This window comes from Rhinolophus ferrumequinum, chromosome 10 (assembly GCF_004115265.2).
Source record: "Rhinolophus ferrumequinum isolate MPI-CBG mRhiFer1 chromosome 10, mRhiFer1_v1.p, whole genome shotgun sequence".
In the NCBI taxonomy this organism is placed as follows: domain Eukaryota; kingdom Metazoa; phylum Chordata; class Mammalia; order Chiroptera; family Rhinolophidae; genus Rhinolophus; species Rhinolophus ferrumequinum.
In genome coordinates, this window is record NC_046293.1 from 40,430,956 (window position 1) to 40,445,135 (window position 14,180).

At 33.3% G+C, this 14,180-nt stretch overlaps 1 protein-coding gene across 2 annotated transcripts in view; it reads right to left on the bottom strand.

Moving 5' to 3' along the window:
• IPO8 (importin 8) overlaps positions 1 to 14,180 on the bottom strand; it is a 59,930-nt gene that overhangs the window by 41,195 nt on the left and 4,555 nt on the right. For both annotated transcript variants that reach the window (XM_033116689.1, XM_033116690.1), the window contains exons 2-5: positions 11,976 to 12,057; positions 6,421 to 6,577; positions 3,806 to 3,964; positions 2,589 to 2,745 (exon numbers count right to left, since the gene is read on the bottom strand). In XM_033116689.1, coding sequence (XP_032972580.1) covers positions 2,589 to 2,745; positions 3,806 to 3,964; positions 6,421 to 6,577; positions 11,976 to 12,057 — 555 coding nt within the window. The remainder of the gene's footprint in view (positions 1 to 2,588; positions 2,746 to 3,805; positions 3,965 to 6,420; positions 6,578 to 11,975; positions 12,058 to 14,180) is intronic.

Genomic DNA, 14,180 nt, shown 5'->3' on the forward strand with positions numbered 1-14,180 from the left:
CATAATTACCTTTTTTTGAGGTGAGAACTCATTTTAACCACTTTAATGAAAATCTTTACCTCATGAAACATTTTTTCAATTACTGCCCACAGTATTTCATCACTGTGGCATACTACCACAGTCTGAAGTATTACACATAATACCACAGCCACTGTATTACTGTGGGTCCCCCTTGCTACACTGTGAGTTACAGGAAATGAGGCACAGCACCTATGCATCCATGCATTCCAAAACCTGCCACATGCTAAGGACTTAATGATAAGTAAGAGATATAGTCTCTGTCCTCACAAAGCTTACACTCTAGATGGGGGAGAAAAACATATATAGACAAAGAATTGCAACATGATGTGATAGAGTGTACATTTAAGCAGCACAATATTGATAAAGGAACACAGGAGGACCACCTCATCCAGCCTGGTAGTATCAGGGACACTTTCTGGAGGAAGGGCATGCAAGCTGAGACCTGGAGAAAGAGCACAAATCAGCCAGGGTGTAAAGGGGAAGAAGAGTGGCCCAGGCAGAAATACAGTATTTTAAAGGCTCAGAAAAGAGAGCATGACCTATTCATGAAGCTGAAAGAATTTCAGTATGGCTGGAGTGTAAAGCTCAAAGGTAAGAATGGTAAAAGATAAAGTGATGGGTAAGATGAAGGGTTTTGTAAGCCATGTTAAGAAGTTCACACTTCATTCTAAAGTACAATTTGGGAAGTCATTTGGGCTTGAGATAGGGAACAGAGGAGGAGCAGGCTCAGAGTTGGGGGAGAGTGACAATGAGTTCACTTTTGGACAAACTGAGTCCTGAAGTTATGTATGAAATAGCCAAATGTCCTGTACACAATGAATATTTAATAAATGCTACTTAGACAAAGTCAATTTTAATGGTATCAGACTTTTGAAAACATAAATTTTTTTACCTTTTCCCAAATTGCCAGATAATTACTTTTTACTTACATTATCACTGTAATTGCGCCTCTTAAAGCCTAAATTTTTGCTTCCAACATTTCCAGAGAGAGTGTTGGCATTATTACTTTAGTGGCATATAACAGATTACCAAAATGGTTTAAAATTCTAAGGTTTTTCATTGTTTTTTTAGGTTTTAGCATGAATATGTTAAGAGAAAACATTTATTTTTATTTATTTATTTTATTTTTATTTTTATTGGGGAATATTGGGGAACAGTGTGTTTTTCCAGGACCCATCAGCCATTGTTTTCAATTTAGTTGTGGAGGGTGCAGCTCACTGGCCCATGTGGGAATCGAACCTGTGACCTTGGTGTTATGAGCACTGTGCTCTAACCAACTGAGCCAACCGGCCGCCCAAGAGAAAACATTTTAGATTTTGCCCTTTTAGCAAATCAAGTAGAAGTAGAGGCTTTAGGAAAATTATTTCATCAGCCTCTGTCTTACTTCCAGATTCCTGGCTATGCTTCTCCCAATGGGAAAAGGAAATCTGACCTCTGCATAAATGGGGTATTACTATTTCTAATGGCAAAACATCTCACTGATTAAAAAATGTTTGCCTCAGAGTAAAATGATTCTCCTGAGGAAAATTTCTGAACAGTGCTTTAATAAAAAAGCAAAGGAATCTTCCTTCCCTATTACTTTAAAAAAAAAAAAAAGTGAGGGAATATATTTTCCTAGTATACCAGTTTCTTCTCTCTTCTCAGATTTGCCTCCTTCCCTCTTCTCTCTCCACCAAAAATAGCTGAGCTGAAAAAAAAATCTACCTCAAACTGTCTCTTAATTATTAAAAAGTTTAAAAGATGAGGCTAAAAGTATAAATCTTTATTGAAGTGAAATATTCAAAAACACTACAAAAGTACTTAAGTCATCTATAAAGCCAAGAATAAAACCAAACTATCTTGGCTCTCTAGCTCGACATGCCCTCTTGCAATGACTAATTTAACTAAAAAGCATGTAAGAGAGGTTTAATTCATTCATCATCAAACAGTTTAGACTGACAATAATTATTCTTCCTCTACTCATATCTAAATAATTTATCTATGTCTTTCAAGGATTAAATTTTAAATACTTTTATATTTAAAATACTCCTTTCTCCATCATCTTCTAATTACATTTTAGGTTCCCATATTACTATTCTTTATATCTTCCAGATAAGAAAAAGGAAGCATTTTAAATAAAGGAAAATGAGGCACTAAATCTTTTTTAGCTTTAAATGAGGTCAAATGCAAAGAAACTACCAGAACTATGAATTCCCAATAAAGAAGAACTCTCTTCTTCTCCTTCCTCTTCTCCTACAATCATAACTAATCCATAGGCAGAATGCTATGGACAGATCAGGCAAGTAATCAGGCTTCAGGGCAGTTAACAACCCTGGTTTTTCCATACCCAGCAGTTCAGACACTGGAATAAAAGGAATACAAACACTGGATCTCAGCTCTGCTACTCAGATAACGTTGGACAATCAAATTAATGTCTGTGAGCCTGTTCTATCATAAGAAGTTTTCTTTTAAGAAATATTATGTGAGAATATATAATAATTTTTAACAGTAATTGACTTATTGAGCACTTTCCACGTGTCAGGCAGAAAAATAAGTCCCCATATTTATCTTCTGCAATAGAAACTTACCTGAACAAGTGCATAAAAGATTTTCAGAATCTGTTTCTGTAGTAAAACAGAATAATGCGAGGAATCAGGAAGGAGCTGCATGATTTGTTGTTGAATACGAGGGAGAAATATTTGCATTGCTGCTATAAGAGGTTCTCTTTCTTCTGCTTTCTTATATCTACATGAGCAAAGACAAAGAAGAAAAATAATTTCTCCCCCTACAGAAGAGCTATAAGTAATGAATGAAAAAACACATTTTTTAAACTACATAAAGCTAACAAAACAAAAACATTCCAACCATTGGCTTACAACTTGCTTGGATTGTTAAAATAAACTTAGAAGAAACTTTAAAAGAGCACATTCCCATTTTAGGCAGAATGCCTAAAGTCTTTCTAGAAAGAATTAGGCTAGTTTAAAAGAATCCAAGACTATTTTATAACTTTCCTAAATACATTTTTCTACTACTTTTTCATCATTCCACAATTCTTCCTATAAAATACAAGTTGATAAGTCTGTTTAAATAGACATTCCTATTGTAACAAATAATATGTGGGGGGGAAATATTTCTTCTATCCACTATTGAGAAATTAGAATAGTTTACAAACTTAGGTGCTCTTAGAGTACATGAATTGCTACAAATCTAAAATATCTTCTAAAAATTCTACAGAATATGAACTAACTGGTTTTTAAAAAGAAAAGTTAAAGGATTTGCATGTACAAGTAGAAATCCTCTTAGAAACCAGAAAGCAATGCTATTACCATGTTTCCTCGAAAATAAGACCTAGCTGGACCATCAGCTCTAAAGCATCTTTTGGAACAAAAATCTTATTTCTTATGTTATAGTAAAATAAGACCGGGTCTTATAATATAATTAATATAATATAATAAATATAATACCGGGTCTTATATTAATTTTTGCTCCAAAAGATGCATTAGAGCTAATGGTCCAGTTAGGTCTTATTTTTAGGGAAAAACGGTAAATGGTCCTTTGAAACGAACAAATAATTTTGAGAACCACTACATTATCATATCACGGCCTCAGGGATGAGCAATATACACTGGCAGATGAAAGGTTCTTTGAGTAACTGTAGTAAACATGTTTATGTTTCACTGTGCTTAACCCAGCATTTGCCAATAACCTGATTCTGCAGAATACCCAAAACAGACCCCTCTATGAAATTTAGTTCTTTCTAAGTAACAGAAGGCTGGTATTTTTCAACCAATAGAAATCAACTTACTCATATGTCTTCACCAGTTGATACAGACATAATAAACTGCCAAGCCAGCTTCCACTGCTCTGTGATTGCAAGTAATAGCCTATCTTGTCGACAACTGCTGGCCAGTGACCAGGGAAATCGTATTTAATGATGGCACGGAGACACATTGTTAACTGGACTCTATAAGGTGGGGGGAAAAAGTCCAAAAATCTAAGTAGTTATAAATACCAGGTTGCAAATACCTCTAATATTTTACATAAAAGCACTCTAACTCCTATTTACCTACATTATATAGTTATATACCTGGGGTGGGAGGACAAAGAGCAGTCCCATAAAGAAAAACCTCCTCAGTAGCTCAACTTACTGAAAATAAACAGAACAGGTGATTTCCTAAAATAAACAAAACTTTTCAAATGGTCTTATCCTAAATACAGCTTTGAAAAACAAATGAATTTAAAATCAAATTCATAAAAATTTTCCAAAAAAGAAAGACAATGAATCCACCTCGGCATTGCAAAACTTCCCAGTATTTTGGTTATCATATCCTAATGGAGAAACAAAACAAAACAAAGAAAGTACTGTATCATTTCAACTGGACAAACAACCTAAAAATGGTCAAAGTATGTAAAATGGAGGCCTACATAATGGTGGGAAGAATTTCTGTGAGCCAAAACCTTGAACCATCCATTATCAATTAACAGTCAACACAGTATGCTGCACCTATCAAAGCTTCCTGAGATGCTAAATTTCGTTTCTGAGTGTAAGACACAAGCTTGCAATTCTTGAAGAGGAAATCTAAGAGCTATTTCCAAAGATATAAAGGAAAAAGCCATGGGAAAACCATAAAAGAAAAAAAAGGAATCCCTTTAATAAAAGGACAAAGTTAAATAATAAAAGATACGATGTCAGAACACTTAGGTCAGTAATCATTTCTTCAACGGGATCCCAACTGTAATTGGTGTTGAAAAGAAAACAAGGGAAAAAAAAACCTCCTCCACAAACTATCGATAATATGTCCTTACGTGGTCATTTGCCAAAGGTTAGAAAGTAAACCTGGCTAAATTAAGATCCACAGTGAATAAAGGAAAAGTGTGTGTGTTGAGTTGAACAGCCAATAACTTGGATTCTTTGAAATGAAATAAACAAAATAATGTCTTTTCCTTATGTTACCGAAACTATTTGAACAATTTCCTTTGCAATACTCTTAAATAAACTTTGGGAAAAAATAAATAAATAAATAAATAAACTTTGAGAATATTTTTTCAAGAGTGATTACAGTTAAGCCTTCAGGACACAGAAGAAACAAGGGCATAAAGAACTGTCTAAAAAGATAAAGGTTTCTCCTGTGCCACCAGCAGCTGTTCCTAAATAACCAATAGGTCATATTTGGGTGCAATAAAACAGATTTTTCATTTTTTAAAATTTCATCTTCAGGTTGACCTTCCCAATCCTTTCTCATTCCAACCAAGCAAAGGACTGCTATGAACAGCCATCCTTTCACACACTGCTGTGTAGAGGCACTGCAAGATTCAGAGAGATCTGAACATGTAAAGATTTTGACAAGAAATGGATACACTTGCCAGGGGAGTCACTGCCATGTTGGCATTTGAGCAACTAATGAGAATAATGGTTTTCTTTAATGAGTACACCCATTTTCTCCTCTTCACTCACAAAATAACTACACAAAGAGGAGTTCAATGTTTTTCTCTCCTTCCTCACTGTTCCCCTCACACTTTCTTCCCTTTCTCCTGTTTATGTCATAATGTACATTAGACACCCAGGGAAAAAGTTATATCTAATCTCTTGACATTAATCCATTTCATTCCCCTACCTGTTTCACCTATTTCCCTCCTCATTTTTCAAAAGAAACCTAATTACTAGGTCATGTTGAAAGAATTTATTTATCTTATTTTAGTGCAAAATGTTTATGACTCTATAGCTGTGCTATCCAATAGATAGGGGCAAACACTAGCTACATGCACACACTTCAATCAAAATTAAATTAAAACTTCAGCTCCTCAGTTATACTAGCCACATTTCAAGTACTCAACGTCCAAGTATGCCACGTGGCTAAATACTGGACAGTGTAGACATAGATTTCCACCATTGCAGAAAGTTCTACTGAACAGAGCTGCTTTATAGCATCTAATCTGAATTTGAAAAACCAGAGACAATTCTTCTAGTTTGTACCTACTCTGTCCTGTCTTCTCCAAAGGAAAAGATACTCAGTTCATAAAAATGAATAAAAGATAGGTAAAGTGTTAAGAAAAATGTTAAGTTAAATCTCCCAGAAGTCAATTTCCCTATGTTAGGAAAAAGAAAAGCAGACAGTCAAAAGTCAGGAAATCGTAACTAAGAACATAAGTTATTTACATCGTGGGAATTTATATAATTTTAGTTGAGTATGAGTTTTGCATTAACTCTTTTTGTGGCAACTTAAGGCAACTGAATCTTTTCCAAAATACTGCAAAGGATTACAAATGCCAAGACAAATAAGTAAAAAAATATTCTTTCAGTGTCCATCTTCATTACTTTATCTCTTTAAAAAACCAAACTAGAGGCTGGTGATAAAACCAACCTCCACTCCCCTCAATCCATGTATTTTGTGCTTCCTACTAATCTCGTAGATAACAGACCTCACTAAATCTGGAGACCGAATTATTCCTTCCACAATGTTATCACGTATTTGCTGGCGATCATTTTCATGAATGTTGAATGGAAATACTGCTTCTCCAGGTGGAGGTTCTCGGTCCGGCCAGTACTGTGTCACCATGTTCTTCAAGTAAATGGCAGCTAGGTTAGAGAAAAAAATATTAATGTAACAGTATCAAAAATATGGCTTTAATTCATCTTTACAGAGCATGAAAGGCTAAACCCTTCAATATTAAATATGACACCCAACAAAAATGGAAAACTTACAGTTATAAATAGCCAAGTGGGGAGGGGAAATGGATAAGAATTTAAAGTTTCTCTTTAGCTAGTCATAAAGTCTAGGCATAAAACATTTCATTACATCAAGCTGCAGCGTTTATATGACAGAAAACTGATCTAGGAATCAAGTATGTAGCCTTAGACTAAATACAACATGGTCCATATGAAACCCTACTAAATGTACTTTGAGATTGTAAGGGTCACAATGTTTATAATGTCCAAACTGAGCTGACAAACAGCTGAAATTCTGTCTTTCATCTAGATTGCTTTTCGGGTTTATTTTCTTTCACTGCACTACAATTTTGAAATATTTATGCTTTTTATAGTATTGGTAATTTTTATCTAACCCTTTTGAAATAAACATAATAGAAAAGGACATCAGCCTTCCAATATTTTTGGAAAATCTCAGGAAATTTCTTATTTGTTTATTTCTATCAAATACATAATCAATGATGTTGTTCCTATTTTTTTAACTCAACTTTAACATTCAACAAAAGGCCTCTGAAAGAAACAAGCTGACATACTGCTACAAGGTTTTGATAGGAAATGTGAAACTTTCTAACCATCCCAGCTGAACACTGTAGGTAGATTAAATACATATAATGTTGTATTCTTATACATCCATGGTATATAAGAATAAGGAGATATGATCTACAAAGCATTATAACTTTCTTCCCTCAAGTTTCTCCTCTCCCTTCTTACCCCACCCAAGTCTCCCTTCATCCCAATTTTCACATAAAACTAAATTGGCTCCTAAAAGCATTATGCCCCAGAAAATAAACCAACATGTTCTACATTGCTATTATACAACAGAAATTTAATAAAATTATGAACTTGACACCCTATAATCTCCTCTTTCATCAGTTTTGATTCAACAAAGGTCTGAAAAAGATAATTGCACCTATGATTTTTTTTTTTTGATAAAAACAAAATTATCTGTGAGAGACAGAGAGATTGGATTTTTGTCTTATTTGTTTATAATTTAAACCACACAGGCTCTGTACTAACTACCATCTTTGATCTCAGTACATTTATTATATTTTATAACAGTGATTGGCAATAAAAATTTATAGACTACTTAAAAAATGAATAAATGATCTAAGGTTATGGTCTAATCTATTAACAGTTCAGACGATTTCATGAGATTAATCTTGCAAAAAGAAAAGGCAACTATATTATACACAGAACTATTTTAATCCCTTTAGAACTAATCTTAAAAATTAAAAGCAATCTTCAGACAGCAAAGATACACACATAGTAAAATCATGGACTTACTTATAATTCAGTCAGTAAATGCTGTTAATTCTATAACTAAAAAATATTTGTATTATGGGGCACCATACAAGATGGCCTATATAAAACGCACACTGACCAATTTATACATGTTGAAATAAATCTGTAATAAGTTAAAATAAAATTGAACTTAATGTAATAACTTGAAAAAACAATATTAATTACACTTACATATAACCCAGGATTGCTAAAGATAATAAAGGAAAAACACCAAAGATAATCTAAAAAACCTCTCTTTAATCATTTAATTCAAGGATCTATTTGACCATCTGCAAGAGCTAAGAAACAAAACACAAACATCACCTTAATCCATTAACAAAGAAATTAAGTATTAAACTTTCTTTTGCTCCACAATCCACTTACATCTTAATTTCAAACATCTTAAGTTTGAAATGAACTTTCTAAAACACATACATACTTCTCTCCATCTCAAGCACAATGAAGAATCACTTAACTCTATGCCCTGGACCCAGAGCCACAGATTAATCGGGTTCCCTAACTTCAAAGTGGAAAGAATGGTGACATCATAAACTCAGTGAAGGAGAATGCTGTGCTTTTTGAGTTGATATTTCTAAGCTTCTCCATTTTTCATTGTAACTTGGTAGGTCCTTTCCCTTATTTTTATGTAATCTGTAAAGGCTAGGAAATCAGATAACGTGTGTATATTTCTAAAACAAGATTAACTAGATTCTGAGTAAGGAGTGCCCTACAAATAAGACACAAGAGTTTTAAATTAATAAAAGATCTTCCTGAAGTGCTTCTGGATTGGTAAAAGGCATCATTCTGTTTATTTCTAGGTTCTGTGTTCTAGAACACTAAGGTTAACCTTAATAAATAAATAACCTGTGAATAACTTAACTATAAACTGAATTTTATATCCTCTATCATCCCTCTTTTAGAAATACATACCCCCCAAAAAGTCAGAATAACAAAAAGCAGGCAACTTACAGAAAACAGAAACCATGCTATTTTTCAAATGATGGTCCCACATCAGTCACCAACGATGACTTCCTCAGGTCAAATGTAATACCACCTATCTACCACTTTTAAATTCAAACTACTCTTCTGCTCACAGCAACTCCAAACTGCACTAAAAAGTACATTTCTGAGCCTCAGTTTATTAGTGTCTCTTCTCTTCAGTGGGAGAGTAAAAAAACTGGAAACAAAGCCACTTGAGAGAGTCCTGATCATAACTATCCTAAACTGAAGATGAGATAACTTCTCAATATTATATTAATAATGCTATTAAACTTATCAATACCATAAAAGGAAAACAGTAGAACATCCAAATTTATTTTGTTTTGCTTGCCAAAATCAAAATACTAATTTTTTTTCCCTATTTCTTCACAGTGAGGTAATAAAAGACATTCATGAATGAGCTTGCTTGATTATAGCAAGACTATCTCAGAATTGCCCACAAAAAAAAATTAAGAACTTAATATTTTGCAGAACTGTCTTTCTACTTAATATTACATCATATTTTACAGCTTTAAACAGCCTAATTTTTTTTTTAATTAACGATCACATCATTCTTTTTTAAATGTCATACAAAGGTGATAAATAAATTATCTGTCTGGTTCTTGGGACATCCTTGTATTTTAATAATAGATTAAATAAGACAGAAAATTTATAAATGACACTTAAATTTAGGATAGTTGTAGTGTAGAATTTTACATGGTGTACTTCAGACTCTGATAAAATGGATGTTTTAAGATAGAAGTTGTCCTAATAAATTAGAAAATGATCAACCACCAAGATAAACTCTGTCCTATGGCTAACAGACTTGAAATCTACATAAATTATGAAGAAACAATTTGCCTGTAAATGCTCTTTACATTTTATTTCAAAACTTAATTACCTAAGTTATTAAGATTCAAAGTTGTATAGAATTGGATATGATATAGGGAGCCTAGCATTCTAATGTACTGTTAATAGATAAAGCAAGCAAAAGAAACTTGGTGGTAAGATTCAAAATTCTAAATGTTAATATCATTAATAGCCATTGACCTAACATTTCCATTTCTTCTAATTTATTCTATGAAAATATTCCCATAAGTATCTATAGATATATATATATATATATATATATATATATATATATATATATATATATATATATCTCCAAGGATGGTCATTTTAGCTTTGCCTCTATAAACAACAACAAAAAGGGACAATAAAGGAAATGTCCATTAATATCAATTGTTTAAGCAAACTATGGTAGTTCTACATATACAAAGAAATACTGAACAGTTGTTATAAAGAGCAGTTGTTATAAAGAGTTTAGTATATGCATATGCACTGACATAAAACAATCCCCCCCAAGGATACATGGTTAAATGAAAATAAGGAAATTATAAAATAGCATGTGTAATATAAATAGTTTGTTGTTACTTTTTAAAGCCAGTGTATCTATAGCAAAAAAAAAAAAAAAAAAGAATTGGAGAACCGTGCACCAAAGTTGACAGCAGCTATCTTTGGGGGTGAGATTAAGAGCAATCTAATGTATAAATGCTGTATTTTTGTAATATTTATATGCCGTATAAAGAAGACATACTAGTTTAATAAACTGCTTTAAGATCTTTAAAAATACTATTTTCACAAAGCTTCATAGGAACTTTACGATGGCCCTATAAATACTTAGGTTATTAAAATAGGTTCCACTTAGCAAAATGTGGTTTCAGAACAGCTTGTTTTATAAAACAAAGATTAAGTAAAACTGAGAGCAACGATTTCAAAAAACTTACAAAGAAATCCTATAAACCTTATTAATGTAAAAAATAATTCCAGTATGAATGTTTAACCACACGTTTTTCTTATCTTAACCACAAAGGAATCTTTCAGGAAATCATACATATTATTATAAATATTTTCCCAAAGCTTAATGATTCCTTACTTTTTTATTCCGCTATGTTCAAGTAAAATTCAATATTTTTATCTAATATAGAATATGATTGCATTTCTATAAAATTGTTCACCTATCTTTCTACCTGAACACATGCAAAGACTAACATTCACCTAATACTAATGAGGGTCATTTCTGAGTGATGAATGTTGAGTGGTTTTCTTTTCTTCTTGGTATTCTTCTATATTGTCCAAATTATTTATAATGAGTATATGTTACTTAATTTAAAAAGTCTTTTTAAATATATACAGAGGGTGCCAAAAAATGTATACACATTTTAAGAAAGGAAAAAACTGTATTGAAATTGTAATATTCAATATATACTGATGACAAAAGATGAATACAAGTCATATGTATACATTTTTTTGGCACACCTGGTATTTTTTGAATTAACTATTATCATTTTACCCCCTTTATTGTGAAGTTACTGTATTTTCAGGACTCATGATGCTCCAAGGCTTTCTCGAATTTTTTATCTTTTGGGCTCTAACAACCAGCTCATTAAAAAAAAGCAAAAGCAGAAAAAAAAAAAAAAAAAGAAATACACAGTATCATGGAACTACCCTAAGGTCCCATAGACTTGAAAGTAAATTTCATGTTTGAAACAAAAGTCCCGCTCCCCAATCACGTGGGGGAGCATCAGTGCAGTACTTTACCTCCAAGATTTGACACATGAATAGAGCTCAATGTCATATAAATTCACGATTTTAATCTATGGGCCCAAAGGCTATAAAATCATAACCTATACCATTAGGAATCATAAACAATTAGGGAGACTAAGCTATTAAAATTGGGGAATCTAAGGGGAACAACAGCAAAGTTACAGAGACAAGATGTTGGTGGATGGAAGGGAGAGGAAGAAGGAAAAAGCTAGGGGATATTTAAGAGCTCCGTATCTAACGCTAAGTTTCCAGAGGAAAAACAAGTGATTTTTTAAGCCATTAGAAATACCTCTTGTGTGTTTCCTGCTTTTTCAAGTAATCACAGATATTTAGAATTAAAATAAAACTCTAGTTCTACTTTCACCATAAATAAATTTATAAAGGATAAAAAAAATTAACTCACCTGCCTGGCGTACTGGGAATTCCACATGGTCGGAGACTATAATCCGAAGTAAACTGGGGGCAAAATTGATAATCTTGTAGGACTGAAATTACAAAGAAATATTTTATAGTAGTACCTGTTACTATATACACTATTGTAAGTAAAAGAAAAACTTTTAAAGTGAGAAAAACTCTCCAAAGCAAAATGAAGATTACTAAAATACTTCAAGTCAAAAAAAAATTTTATTTAAAATAAATTGATAAGAGTAAGAACATTATCATTTTTTATTTTTTTTACATATGTGGTCAAAATGCTGTCCAGAAAAGGTGTAGCAATTTACACTCCCAACAGCAGTATATGAGTGTGTCCATCTATCAACTATAGGGATTACCATTATCATGCCTTCAAAATTTTAAAACATTATCCATATTTGAAATTACATTTCCTCTAGGTTGATTTTTTTTCCGTTTGATGGCTATTTGTTTTTTCCTGCAAATTCCTTATTCCCTTTACCCTTTTGTAAGTGGAATATTTGTTTTAGTCTTAATAAATTCTAAGAGCTATTTATAAATTTACAATCTCATCTTTTTATCTGACCTATACATTGCAAGTATTTCTACCCAGCTTATTTGTGCTTCAGTTTTATGTATTTTGACAAACCAAAAACAGAAAAACATGCTACAGGAAACAGAAGATCCGACACAGGCAAACGGACAAGATAATGTTAACTAGGTGTGCATGCGCTATGGAGAGGAACCAGTCCAGATTGGAACGGTGTGCTTCACAGTGTGAAGAGCTGTCATCAGCAGCTGCCCGCTATGCTGGAGTGTCTTTTAAACTTAACAAATGTCCCAGTGAGCTTGTGTTGACGAAAATGACCTACTGCCTGGGTCATTTTACCCCACAGAAATGTTCTACTTTGACTTACTCCTGAGTATGGCCATGACTTTAGAAGCAACAAAAATAAATAAATACAGACAACCCATTTTTTCTGACCATATTCCCACCAGATGTCTAGTTCCTACACCATGTTATAGCCCTGCCACATTCCCAGAGCTTATACTTGGCCTTGCCTGCTGACATTCCCAGAAAAGACCCATAAATTCTCAGTAAGGCTAAAGACAGACAAATGAAGCATAGAGTCTGTTCAGGTTACCTTCTCCCAGGAGCCTGAATCTATGGTGGCATCCCTTTCAATACACCACTAGGTTCATGCATGTCACTTAATTTTTTAATTTGTCACCTTTCCTATTTATTTTTATTTATTTATAGTCACATTAAGATAACTCTTTGATTAAAAAAATTTGGAGAAAACTGTCACGTTTAAAATACTGATCCTTTCCATCCAAGAACATCATGCTTTCTAAACATTTCTATAGTCTTCAGTAACATTTTGAATTATTTTATTAATTGTTCTTCCATCCTGTATAAACCTCAGAATCTTAAATCGGCTGTATATGAGGAAAATTCTGTTTTATCCATTATTGAAACCACCAGAATTTTAAAGTAGTTTTTAAGAAAATATTTTTCTTTTTTTTTTTTAATTTTTTAATTGGGGAAGGGGAACAGGACTTTATTGGGGAACAGTGTATATTTCCAGGGCTTTTTCCAAGTCAAGTTGTTGTCCTTTCAATCTTAGTTGTGGAGGGCACAGCTCAGCTCCAGGTCTGAGCTGTTGCTAGTTGCAGGGAGTGCAGCCCACCATCCCTTGCAGGAGTCGAACCGTTAACCTTCTGGTTGAGAGGACACACTCCAACCGAGTCATCGGGAGCTCAGTAGCAGCTCAGCTCAAGGTGCCCTGTTCAATCTTAGTTGCAGGGGGCGCTGCCCTCCATCCCTTGCAGGACTTGAGGAATCGAACCGGCATCCTTGTGGTTGAGAGCCCACTGGCCCATGTGGGAATCAAACCAGCAGCCTTTGGCATTAGGAGCACGGAGCTCCAACCACCTGAGCCAGCGGGCAGGCCCAAGAAAACATTTCTTTTAATAGCAGTTTACAAGAGTCAAAATTAATAAAGATTTAGCCCAATCTTCTACACTTTCTATATTTACATTATAAAATCACTCGTATTTATAACTTTTGAGATCTTGTAGTGAATCAAATGTCTATATAGTTTACTATACAGCCAGTTTTTATTTTAAAAATCTTATTACACGAGTACAAAATAACCTTTATACTCAGATTAATGCTACTGATTTAAAAGTAGTTATATGACAAGATTACTTT